Source organism: Pristiophorus japonicus, chromosome 3, assembly GCF_044704955.1.
Source record: "Pristiophorus japonicus isolate sPriJap1 chromosome 3, sPriJap1.hap1, whole genome shotgun sequence".
NCBI classification, from domain to species: domain Eukaryota; kingdom Metazoa; phylum Chordata; class Chondrichthyes; family Pristiophoridae; genus Pristiophorus; species Pristiophorus japonicus.
Genome location: NC_091979.1, coordinates 150,580,173 through 150,593,629, shown reverse-complemented (window position 1 = coordinate 150,593,629; position 13,457 = coordinate 150,580,173). Strand labels below are relative to the sequence as shown.

At 46.7% G+C, this 13,457-nt stretch overlaps 1 protein-coding gene across 4 annotated transcripts in view; it reads left to right on the top strand.

Annotated features, from left to right (window-relative positions):
* dnah7 (dynein, axonemal, heavy chain 7) overlaps window positions 1-13,457 on the top strand; it is a 1,084,136-nt gene that overhangs the window by 518,954 nt on the left and 551,725 nt on the right. For all 4 annotated transcript variants that reach the window (XM_070875892.1, XM_070875893.1, XM_070875895.1 and 1 more), the window contains one exon: window positions 1,111-1,332. In XM_070875892.1, the coding sequence (XP_070731993.1) occupies window positions 1,111-1,332 (222 nt within the window). The remainder of the gene's footprint in view (window positions 1-1,110; window positions 1,333-13,457) is intronic.

Here is a 13,457-nt window from a genome sequence, read left to right as displayed (position 1 = left end):
TCCCCGAGGCTGAGGCTGCCTCGTTGCAGCCACCGGGGATACCAAGCCCCAGGGTCCCCTGCAGTAAAACAGATTAAAGTAGAGGCTTTAGATCTCATTACACTATTTAAAATGTTGCTTTGCCTACTGGCAGTGGGTTGGCAGTCCGTTCCCCCATCCCAGCTGAGTGAAAGGTGTAAGTGGGTGGCTTGGAGGCGGGTTGTGGTCAGCATTTACTTTTGAACAACTTTCACTTGCCCCCAGGCCTCAACCCACCCATTCTTACCTGTGAAAATTCCGGCCCAACTGTCCATTAAACTTGCCACAGAAAGTGATCCTAGTGGGGTGGGGGGTGTTCCAGGCCCGGGGGCGTCCGGTCCTTTAAGGAGTCTGAACTCCAGCCCCGGGGAGGAGCCGGCTGATGGTGGAGCTTGGGGAGCCATGTGGAAGGACTCCTGCTCCTCCCAGCCCAATAGGATTGGTCTTCAGTTTTCACTGCAAGTCTTTTAACGATATGATAATTGTTAATGACTGTCAATCTCTTGCTCAGAAAGTGAACAATTATAAGTGGTAAGTCTCAATCTTTCAGGTTGTGAATTATTGTAGGAGATTTTAAAAATGTAAAATTTTAAATTATTTTCCTTTCTGACTCTTTTCTTTCTCTCTCTCTCTCTTAATCCAATCTTTCTTTCTCTCTCTTTATTTCTGTACCTGATTTAATATTGAATTCGCCCACTCTAATACATTCTCCTTTTCTGTCCTTCTGTTTATATCTCCGTCCTTAAATCTCATTGGTTTAGGAAATATGCTGTTTGTCCCATTCTTCACCAAGGTCCCAGGTGCCCTGTTGCCCTCGCTGCGCTGTTATCAGCTCACACTTCCAGCAACTTTATGGGCAATTTTATTTTTAACTAAATGTGCACGAATAAGTCTTAATTAATGGGGAGGTGTGGTGGGTGGCGGGTGCGGGGTGGGGGGCAGGGGTGTCTGGTTCACTGTCTTTGTTTCTGGTTGCAAGTTTGATAATCACGTCTCCCCTGAATTTGTGCTCGGTTTAGTGCAAAATTAAGTTGTTTCAAGTGTTTTTTATTACACGATTTCTTCTTCCCACTGTTGCTTTTTTCTTCTTAGGGAATTTTTATGTTTTCCTTAATCTGGTCTATTGGTGCTACCTCTGTGGAAGAAGATCGACTGAAGTTTGATAAACTTGTGCGGGAGATAACCGATGGGCCTCTTAGTGAGGACACAAGAACACTGTACAATTTATTTATCCAAGTTGATCCTCCAGCGAAACTCCCCACTGTTCCAGTTCCCAAGGAGGGAATAATTTACGATTATTTGTTCATTAAAGACGTATGTATTAACAAATTGCCAATTATAAATAGATTAAGTACTATACCTAGAATGGATTCTGAGCCTATGTAGAGGATAGGCCTTTGTGTTCTTACTGTGCCACAATACCTCCAGTAGCCAAACGAGTGGACAGAAAACCTGCCCTTAGGCATCTGTATATACACCTCTTGTGCTGTAGATAAGATTCCTCCTATTCTTCTCCTGTGAGGGAAGGTGCCATGCACTTGTCTATAACAATGAGATTAAGGTTAGGAACTCAGATGGTTGAAAGATCAAATCTAAATTCCATCACTCTGGTGTTGCACATTGGTGATCAAATGTATTTTGCCACTGTTCTGCCTTATTTGTAAATACACGGAGATCCTATTTTATTAATTAAGGGCTACAATTTCTACAATGTAATTAGAAAAATATATTAGAAATGCAAAGAAAACCCTAGAAATGAGTTTCAATAAAGATGTTAAGCATTACATTTAAAGGTATTTCCAGTATCCTCAATTAGAGAGAAAATTAGAATTGTACAAAGTACAAATAGCAGTGAATTTCAAGTCGAAGATAAAGTAGCCGAAATGTTTAATAATTATTTGTTAGTATTCACTAGAAAGGATAAGACGAACTTGCTATCCAATTTCTATAATACACATAATTCTCGGCAATTTTGTAACCAAGGATACTTTATAAAATAGAGGGATAATAGTTTAACAAATTCTTTGTGCTGCATGGTATACATTTGATGTTCTAAAGGAGACCAGGGAGAAATTTTGGCATGCTCTGTCTATAATTATGGAAGAATTGATAAGCAATGGCAAGGTTCCACAAGACTGAGCAAAAATAAAAATAAAAAGGGTGACATAACTGATCTAGACAACTATCAGACTATTACAGATAAGTTAATATTATTTCAAATTAAGCCAGGAAAGTAAATTTACATTGGTGAAAGAAAATTTCAACTTTTTTACTAAAAAGTGTTAAATGTTTAAAATAATTTAACAAGCACAGTAGTAAAATTAAAAATATTAGAAACATTCAAAATCTAGCTGGATGTTAATATGGAAGAGTTCGTGTATCAGAGAGGTGGATTCAGAAATTTGGGTGCAGCCATTTTTGGATGCATTGGGGATTGATGCAGAGTGCATTCCTTGCGTCGGAATGGTGAGGTCAGAGGTTCTCAAGGTATTGGGCCTAGGGCCTCATTATAATGAATCTGGCATGGCACAATAGCCCTCCATTGAAGAGTAATGGAAAAGCAGGCCACTGCTAGCATCACATCGACCCTCAGTTAATGGGTCTGGATGTCGAGTTGGTGAGTTCCATGAATCGGGGGGTGGGGGGAGCAGGGAAAGCAGGGGATCAGGATCAAAAGCAGGGTCAAAAGAAAATGTAGTGCTGTGGGGCTAGGAACCGGGGTCAGAGCTGGGAGAGAGGGTGATCACAGGCCGGGGATCGGAGATCAGGGATCGGGGCCTGGGTTGGGAATTGGGATCTGGGACATGGGCCGAGGATTGGGGCCTGGGCCTGGGGTGTAGTTGGGGTTGGTGTCGGGGATTGCGGGGGTCAGGGATTGGAGCTCAAGAGCAGAGGGAGATTGGAATGGGGGTTGGGCCAGGAGTGGCAGTAATAAGGGGAGCGTGTTGGAAGTGGCAGTGATGGGGTGGGGTGGGTTTCAAGAGCAGCGATCATGTTCTTTTAATGTGAAGTCAAAGAAGCACACCTACAACTTCTGGCTCCACATTCAGGCAAATTACTTACCTTCTTTGTTACAGGTGATCACTCGGTCTGGCTTCCCTGAGTGCAGCTGGCACTCGTGCTGGCTGCCTCGGGAAAAAACTATTTTGCAGAAGTTGGCTACAAACAGGCCTTATTTGACTTTGCAAAGGATCTAATGCCTGCTTCAGGCATGGGTAATGGACATCTCTTATTAGTTCTTACCCAATATGGCAGGCAGCGTACTTTCAGCTGGAAATGTGCACATGCTTCCTAACTGCCATATTGGGGCCTTAGTACAGGTTGAACCTCTCTTAACCGGGACTCCCTTATCTGGCTTCACCCCTCGTCCGGGACCATTCCCGGCCGCTGGGTGGCGCATGCGCTGAATGCGACTATCAAAATCCTACTCACCAATATAATTCTCCTCAATCGGCTGCCTCCTCCTCGTCGCCCTGCTGGAACTCCTGCAGTCGCAGTTCTCTGGCCTGCCGCTCCTCCCCACAGCGCTCCCTCCGGGGGGTCGGGCCGACTCTTCTTGGCCCGCCGACTTTTCTGGGCCTGCCCGTTGACTCTTTGGGGTCGGCTGATTCTTCGAGGCCCACCGGGGCCGGCTGGCTCTTCTCAGCCCACCGACTGGGCCCGCCAGCCCACCATCTCTTCAGGGCCCATCAATTCTTCGAGGCCCCCTGCATACTGATTGGCTGACTGACTGACTGACAGTCGGTCCAGCCAATCGGTGCCCACAGAAACTTATCCCAGCAAACATATGACCTACCCTCATCTGGCAAAATCCCTCATTCGGGACAGGCCAGGTCCCGAGGGTGCCGGAAAAGGGAGGTTTAATCTGTAGTCTGAGCAGCGTCTGAACAATGGGTGTACGGACCAATTTCTAAGCCCTTATCTTCAATGGGCCGACTTTTTTTTGTCCTTGGATTTTATGTTCATATTAGCATAACATGAAGTGATGGAACCCATTTTACAGACTGGTTGGAAGAAGAATATATCTTTTTAAGCAGTAACTTAATAATAAGCAGCCATAGATTTAGACAGTGAAGATTCTGATTAACAAACCTTCTTGATTTCTTTGAGAATATTACAGATAATGTAGATAATTGTACTTTATCTGTAATATTCTCAACGAATTTGGACTTTCAGCCAGAATTTGATGAAGACCTACATAATAAATTCCTAATTTAACTAAAAGACAAAGGAATCCAGGAGAAAACATACAACTGGCTAAAAATATGCTTCATATCTACATAAATGACTTGGCTACCAAAAGCCAAGGGGGGAATTTTGTGGGAGGTCAGCGGACAGGATCGTTGATGGGTCTGATGCGAAAGTGGGGTTTTTTTGACAGTAGGTCAGGACCCATTGTCAACCGACAATTACGCGTCTTTACCAAATGTCGGGTCTGTCAGTGCCGAGCAGACACGACACGCAGCGCGGGGGAGGCAATTAAAATCATTAGTGGCTTGTTTACAGCCACTTATCAATGCTTTTTCCCAGCTTTTTGAATTTGATTGGTCGCCCACCGGTTTCCCACTGTGCCTAGACCTCGTCTGTGAAGTTGAGGCGGGAGGCTACGGGTCATTGTTTCAGCTGATGAGTTGACAGCTTCAAATGTCAAGTCAAAGCTCCCAGTTGATTGCGACATGATCCCTTAGCCATTAGTTTTTCTAAACTGCATTTCCACTACAGATTCACCATGCTATAAGTCTTTACACAAGTCTCCATCCAATATGACCTCATTACCTCTCCCACCATTGAGAGATTGCTTCTATCAGCTGTACTTCACCTGCCATCTATTCCATCAGCATTGGTGCAATTTATACTCTCTCACCTTGGTCCTCAGAATCCCAACACGATCAGCCCGAACACCAGCATCGCTAGGCACACCAGCAGCACCAACACCCCCAACCTTCTCCGTAATCAACTGATGCTCCACAGGACACAGGGCATCACCACCTGGCCACAATGCTGCCTAGGAGACCAGAGATGGCCTCACCATAGCCAGATTTACTTCACTTGATGCTGTACACCCCGGCTGCCACCTGATGTGCCAAGTTGGAGCCACCCCACCACCAACACCATAAAACATCCCGACAATACCTAAGCCATTCTTTTCACACTCATCACCATTGCGGGGGATACTGTTATGTCTCACCATTCACTGCAACTCACTAAGCCACTTCCAAAGGTGCCCACAAATCTGTCAAGAACACAAAGTGTTGAAAATAAAGGTTAAAATGTTTGACACCACATTAACAGAAACTTTATATGAACATTGCATAAAACACTCAAGTGCCTTGTGTGTTGTTAGTTGGTATGATTGCATTATGATGAGGGTAAGTTTGAGGGGTGGCTAGTGAGATGGGGATGTGATAATGTAGATAGAAAGGGATGGGTAGAGTTGCAAGGTAAGTTGGTGTAAGGATGTGCAGGAGTAAGGTAGGGAGGGCAGAGTGAGGGGGGCGTGATGAGAGGCACAGCAGGATAAAGTTGAGTGTGGCTCTATACCAACATTTCATGATGTACTGAGATCATTGAAACATTTGTGGCACTGCACCCAGGTCCTCCTAACACATCCCTGCTTGCGACCTCCTCTACAATGTGCAACTAGGCTGTATTAATTGCCTACGGAGCTCTCTTCCAACTTTGGGAAAGAAAGAGGACCTCCCTATGTGCTGTGACTCCCTCCATAAACATATGGAGGGAGTCATGGGAGAGCCTGGGTGCAGTGCTGCACCTCAGTGCAGTGCTTGTCAGTGTTTGCAGCACCTCAATACTGTAGAACACTGACAACACAAATGTCAAGTTAACGATGGCCATGGTCCCTTTAAGGAAACCGGCTGATGCCGCTTCATGAAATTACCTCCCCAGATCCACTTCTTCTAATTGGCCAGGAAATGCGCTGGGCAGGCTTAATAAGCCTAATCATGCTAAATTCAGCAGTGGGGCTAGAACCCGCCACTGAGGTCGCCCGCCACGGACCTGCGAAGGTTCATAAAATCCAGTCCTAACTGTAAGCTAGTCAGATACGTCGATGACACCAAAATAGGATGAGCAGCAGAGGCAGAAAATGCAGATAAAGATAGGGCTGAAAATTCGGTTGTCATCATCATCATCATCATAGGCAGTCCCTCAGAATCGAGGAAGACTTGCTTCCACTCTTAAAATAAGTCTTTAGATGGCTGAACAGTCCAATATGAGAGCTACAGTCCCTGTCACAGGTGGGAGAGATGGTCGTTGAGGGAAAGGGTGTGTTGGACAGGTTTGCTATACGTTCTTTCCGCTGCCTGCGCTTGATTTCTGCATGCTCTCGGCGATGAGACTCGAGGTGCTCAGCGCCCTCCTGGATGCACTTCCTCCACTTAGGGCAATCTTTGGCCAGGGACTCCCAGGCGTCAGTGGGGATGTTGCACTTTTTCAGGGAGGTTTTGAGGGTGTCCCTGCAACGATTGTGCTGCCTATCTTTGGCTCGTTTGCCTTGAAGGAGTTCCGATTAGAGCGCTTGCTTTGGGAGTCTCGTGTCTGGCATGCAAACGATGTGGCCTGCCCAGCAGAGCTGATCAAGTGTGGTCAGTGTTTCAATGCTGGGGATGTTGGCCTGGTCGAGGATGCTAATGTTCTAGCGTCTGTCCTCCCAGAGGATTTCTAGGATCTTGCAGAGGCATCGTTGGTGGTATTTCACCAGCGACTTGAGCATGGTCCATGTCTCTGAGCTATACAAAAGGGCAGGTATTACTACAGCCCTGTAGACCATGAGCTTGGTGGCAGTTTTGAGGGCCTGACCTTCAAACACTCTTTTCCTCAGGTGGCCGAAGGCTGCATTGGTGCACTGAAGACGATGTTGAATCTCGTCGTCAGTGCCTGCTCTTGTTGATAAGAGGCTCCTGAGGTATGGGAAATGGTCCACGATGTCCAGGGCCATGCCATGGATCTTGGTGACTGGGGGGCAGTGCTGTGCGGCGAGGACAGGCTGGTGGACGACCTTTGTCTTACAGATGATTAGCGTAACGCCCTTGTTTTCATACGCCTCAGTAAATACGTCGACTATGTCCTGGAGTTCAGCCTCTGTATGTGCACAGATGCAGGCGTCGTCCGCGTACGGTATCTTGACGACAGAGGTTGGGGTGATCTTGGACCTGGCCTGGAGATGGCGAAGGTTGAACAGGTTCCCACTAGTTCTGTAGTTTAGTTCCACTCCAGTGGTGAGCTTGTTGACTGTGAGGTGGAGCATGGCAGCGAGGAAGATTGAGAACAGAATTGAGGCGATGATGCAGCCCTGTTTGACCCCAGTCCGGACGTGAATTGGGTCTGTAGTGGATCCGTTGATAAGGATCACGGTCTGCATGTTGTCGTGGACCAGGTGTCGAACTTTTGGGGGCATCGGAAATGGAGGAGGACACTCCATAGACCCTCGTGGTTGACAGTGTCAAAGGCCTCTGTCTAGTGCCTCTGTTAGCGCCCCAGAGGGGCGGTCATGCGGCTCGAATTGCTCACCACCTGGGCGCACAGCTTGCAACGCCCCGCCGGGAAATTTGGTGACAGTTTTGCAGTGGCGCAAAACGCTAGCGCCTCACTCTGTAATTTCATTCAGATCATGACGTCAGTCGTCGTGCAACGTCCTGCTAACGGCCCGGTCGTAAAATTCGGTGGATACGCCTCATCATCGGCCCCTAATCATGGCAGAAAGACCAGGCGGTTCCACACTCAGTTGGCGCCATCTGCAGCATATTTAAAGTGAGGGAGGAGGATCCTAAATCGGAGGGCACATTGAGCTCAACGTTTGCGCTCAGGTCACTGCGTTAAGTGCTGACTTTAAATCTGAAGAATGATCTGTCATGACTGGGTCCTTAAAGGTTGAGTGAAATAATTTAATGGGTGCATTACTAGTTCAATGGCATCACCTACTCCATGCTCTGGTTAGGTGGCGTGAAGATAGAAGGCTGTTGGCATGTAGGGCCATGAATGAGGAGAGGCCGCAGATGTCTGGCCAAGAGGCCTTACCCCCTCACAGGTTTACAGGCAGTAACGCTCATACCTGCACCTCTCTGAGGAGCAGTGTGTGAGAAGGCTGCGCTTCCAAAAGGAAGTGCTGAGAGAGATATGCCATCACCTACAAGCAGACCTGCAGCCTCACATCGGCATACTATGTTGCACTGGCATACTATGCTCTAGCTCCTTCCAGGCTGCATCAGGGGACATATGCAACATCTCTCAATAGGCTGCACATCGCTGCATTCACCATGTTACAAAGGCTCTCTACGCCCACAGAATGAACTTCATAATGTTCCTAATGAGCATTGAGAGCCAGAATGAATGGGCGTGTGGGTTTGGCAGGATTGTGGGCGTCCTGAGGGTTCAAGGAGCCATTGACTGCACACACATGGCCTTGCGAGCACCATTGACAACGCAGAGGTAACAAATCTAGAGCCCCCTGGATGTCGAGGGACATACAGGGTAGGATTAAGAATAAAAGGGAGGCTTATGAAAGATACCGAGGGCTAAAATACTGCAGAATCTCCAGAGGAGTATAGAAAGTCCAGGGGTGAAATTAAAAAGGATATTAGGAAATCAAAGAGAGAGCATGAAAAATTCTTGGCAAGTAAAATCAAGGAAAATCCAAAGATGTTTTATAAATATATTAAGAGCAAGAGGATAACTAAAGAAAGCGTAAGACCTATTAGAGACCATGAGGGTAATCTGTGTGTGGTGGCGGAAAATGTGGGTATGGTTCTTAATGAATACTTTGCGTCTGTTTTCACAAAGGAGTGGGGCGATGCAGACACTACTATCGAGGAGAAGTGTGAACTATTAGATGAAATAAACATAGTGAGAGAGGAGGTATTAAGGGGTTTAGCAGCTTTGAAATCCCCAGGCCCAGATGAAATGTATCCCAGGCTGCTGAATGAAGCAAAAGAGGAAATAGCAGAGGCTTTGACCATCATTTTCCAATCCTCTCTGGCTTCAGTTGTGGTGCCAGAGGACTGAAGGACTGCTAACGTGGTACCTTTGTTTCAGATGGGAGAAAGGGATAGACCGAGTAATTACAGGCCAGTCAGCCTAACCTCAGTGGTGGAAAAATTATTGGAAAAAATCCTGAAGGACAGGATAAATCTTCACTTAGAAAGACACGGATTAATCAAGGACAGTCAGCATGGATTTGTTAAGGGAAGGTCATGTCTGACTAACTTGATTGAATTTTTCGAGGAGGTAACCAGGAGGATCGATGAAGGCAAAGCGTATGATTATAGTGTATATGGATTTAAGCAAAGCTTTTGATAAGGTCCCACTTGGCAGACTGGTCACAAAAGTAAAAGCACATGGAGTACAGGGCAAAGTTGTAAGTTGGATCCAAAATTGGCTCAGAGGCAGGAAGCAAAGGGTAATGTTTGATGGGTGTGTTGTGAGGGGGGGGGGGGGGAATGGCGAGCAGCGGCCTGGGAGCAGTATGAAGGCCCCGACCTGCGTGAGAACACCAGCGGCAGGACAGGGCCATAAAAGGAGTGGCAAGCAGCAGCCTGGGAGCAGTGTGGAGGCATACTACTCCAGGGAGCAGCGCGAGTTGTGACAGCAGCGAAGAGTCACGTCAGCAAGGTCCAGGTTGGTGATTGGAGCATGGGCAGATACAGCAGGAACGGCGACGTCGGTGCGAAGGAGCTGTGAGAGACTGTAGAGGGATGTTATCGGGGCCAGCCCACACTGCAATATGTGTGCGCACTAGGTCCGTGCAGCAGAGCAAGTCTCCAGTCGTCTTGGGTAATCCTTGCCACTGGACCAATACCTAGCTCTGTCAAGCCTGTGTGGTGGCTGATGCGGTCACCACATGTTAAAAAAATCCACAGGCACCTTCCATCCCTCAAGATGTAGTTCAGGACCTGGAATTTTAGGTCCTTCATTGGAACACCTGTGAACTTATCTTTTTTTGCCGTGTAAGCAAGTCATCCTCATTTTGAGGGACTGCCTATGGAGACTTGAATATAGGGAGTATGATTAAGAAGTTTGTAGATGATACTAAAATTGGCTGTGTGGTTGATATTGAAGAAGAATACTTTGGTTCTGTCTTCACTAAGGAAGACACAAATAACCTTCCAGAAATACTAGGGGACCGAGGGTCTAGCGAGAAGGAGCAACTGAAGGAAATCCTTATTAGCCAGGAAATTGTGTTAGGGAAATTGATGGGAATGAAGGCCGATAAATCTCCAGGACCTGATAGTCTGCATCCCAGAGTACTTAAGGAAGTGGCCCTAGAAATAGTGGATGCATTGGTGGTCATTTTCCAACATTCCATAGACTCTGGATCAATTCCTACGGATTGGAGGGTAGCTAATGTAACCCCACTTTATAAAAAAGGAGGGAGCGAGAAAACAGGAAATTATCGGTCGTGAGGAAAATGTTGGAATCAATTATTAAAGATGTATTTGGAAAGCAATGACAGGATCGGTCCAAGTCAGCATGGATTTATAAAAGGGAAATCATGCTTGACAAATATTCTAGAATTTTTTGAGGATGTAACTAGTAGAGTGGACAAGGGAGAACCAGTGGATGTGGTGTATTTGGACTTTCAAAAGGCTTTTGATAAGGTCCCACACAAGAGATTGGTGTGCAAAATTAAAGCATATGGTATTGGGGGTAATGTATTGCCGTGGATAGAGAACTGGTTGCAGACAGGAATCAAAGAGTAGGAATAAACGCATCCTTTTCAGAATGGCAGGCAGTGACTAGTGGGGTACCGCAAGGTTCAGTGTTGGGACCCCAGCTATTTACAATATACATTCATGACTTGGACAGGTTAGGTGAGTGGGCAAATGCATGGCAGATGCAGTATAATGTAGTATATGTGAGGTTATCCACTTTGGTGGCAAAAGCAGGAAGGCAGAATATTATCTGAATGGTGACAGATTAGGAAAAGGGGAGGTGCAATGAGACCTGGGTGTCATGGTACATCAGTCATTGAAAGTTGGCATGCAGGTACAGCAGGCGGTGAAGAAGGCAAATGGCATGTTGGCCTTCATAGCGAGAGGAATAGAGTGTAGAAGCAGGGAGTTGTACAGGGCCTTGGTGAGGCCACACCTTTGAATATTATGTACAGTTTTGGTCTCCTAATCTGAGGAAAGACATTCTTGCTATTGAGGGAGTGCAACGAAGGTTTACCAGACTGATTCCTGGGATGGCAGGACTGACATGAAGAAAGAATGGATCGACTAGGCTTATATTCACTGGAATTTAGAAGAATGAGAGGGGATCTCATAGAAACGTATAAAATTCTGATGGGATTGGACAGGTTAGATGCAGGATGAATGTTCCCGATGTTGGAGAAGTCCAGAACCAGAGGTCACAGTCTAAGGATAAGGGGCAAGCCATTTAGGACCGAGATGAGGAGAAACTTCTTCACTCAGAGAATTGTGAACCTGTGGAATTCTCTACTACAGAAAGTTGTTGAGGCCAGTTCGTTAGATATATTCAAAAGGGAGTTAGATGTGGCCCTTATGGCTAAAGGGATCGAGGGGTATGGAGAGAAAGAAGGAATGGGGTACTGAAGTTGCATGATCAGCCATGATCATATTGAATGGTCGTGCAGGCTCGAAGGGCCGAATGACATACTCCTGTTACCTATTTTCCATGTTTCTAAGAAAGCTGTGGACGGCAGGAAGATATCAATGAACTGGTCAGGTGGGCAGAACAGTGGCAAATGGAATTCAATCCGGAGAAGTGTCAGGTAATACATTTTGGGAGGGCTAACAAAGAATGGGAATACACATTAAATGATAGGATACTGAGAAGTGTAAAGGAACACAGGGACCTTGGAGTGCTCATCCACAGATCCCTGAAAGTTGCAGGCCAGGTAGATAAGCTGGTTAAGAAGACATAGGGAATGCTTGCCTTTATTAGCCGAGACATAGAATACAAGAGTGGGTTATGTTTGAACTATATAAAACACTGGTTAGGCCATAGCTGGGTACTGCATACAGTTCTGGTCACCGCATTACAGAAAGGACATGATTGCATTGGAGAGGGTACAGAGGAGATTTACGCGGATGTTGCCGGGAGTGGAGAATCAAAGCTATGAGGACAGACTAGATAGGCTGGATTTGTTTTCATTGGAACAGAGGAGGCTGAGGGGAGACCTCATTGAAACAACACAACCAACCCCATCCTCAGCATGTAACAAAACAAAACCTGAAGCACCATGACATTAAAGGATGTAACATATTTATAGCCATTATTTACATGATGAGTACGTCTGTCCATGGTGGGTAAAGTCCTCACTCAGACTTCCGGTCACATTTGCCACCCCTTACCTTTACCCCCCTCCTCAATGTGGATTCTGTACCTGCAACAAGGCTGCTTGAAGGCTGTTCTGTGTGGGGAAGACAGTACAGACGGCCGAGCAGGATACCCTGGATCAGCTCTGGGCCTGCAAGGCCTGGCTGCAGACTGCACCGCCTCAGCATTGGCGGCAGCAGTCTGGGATGACTCGGGTGTAGATCGCGGCAGGTGCAAAGGCAGAGTGGCTGTGGTGGGAGCCGGAATGCTGTCATCTTGAAGAAGGATAGGACCTTCCATTTCCAGCTGCCCACTGCCACTCACCCGGGGCAGAGGCTCAGCATACACAACAAGCTGTGGGAGCATAGATTGCTCGCATGCTTCGGCACCGTCAGTTCCCCTTTGAATTGTGGGGAACACAGAGAGTGAGCATAGCAGCAGTCAGTGTGTGCATGGCATCATCATCATTGTCATGTATGTACATAAGGTCTGCCCACCAAAAGGGGGCACTACCGTCGGTGGTCCAAGGGTCAAAGATACACTCGTGCTGGGCCCGGTATATAACCTGAATTTCACCTTTGTATCTTCACTTCTGGAAGCCATTAAAGACTGACCAGGTTACACCTAGTCACTGGCTCACAGTACAGAGTTCATTGTATCATTTCATACAGTGCAACTGGCGACGAGGCAAATATAAACCCACACAAAAGTATGGCGAGCACAGCACGATTGAGTACTGTTGGAATTCTCGAGAGATTCAGTGAGGGAGAGGATTGGGGAGATTTCACGGATCGTCTTGACCACTATTTTGTGGCAAAAGAACTAAACAAAGAAGAGGATGCAGGGCAGTTCTTCTCACTCTGGCCCCACGATCTATGCACTCATCAAGAATCTGCTCTCACCCACTCTTCCTGCAGAAAAGGATTACAAAGAATTGTGTGCTCTAGTTCGGGAACATCTTAAACCCACGGAAGGAATCCTCATATCCAGATATCGCTTCAATATGCATGCTCGTCCAAAAGGCCAGGACGTAGCGGCATTTGTTGTCAACCTGAGACGTCTTGCAGGGTCTTGCAAATTTGGGCCTGCGTTGGAAGACATGCTGCGTGACTTTTTCGTGATCGGGGTCAACCACGAGGCGATCT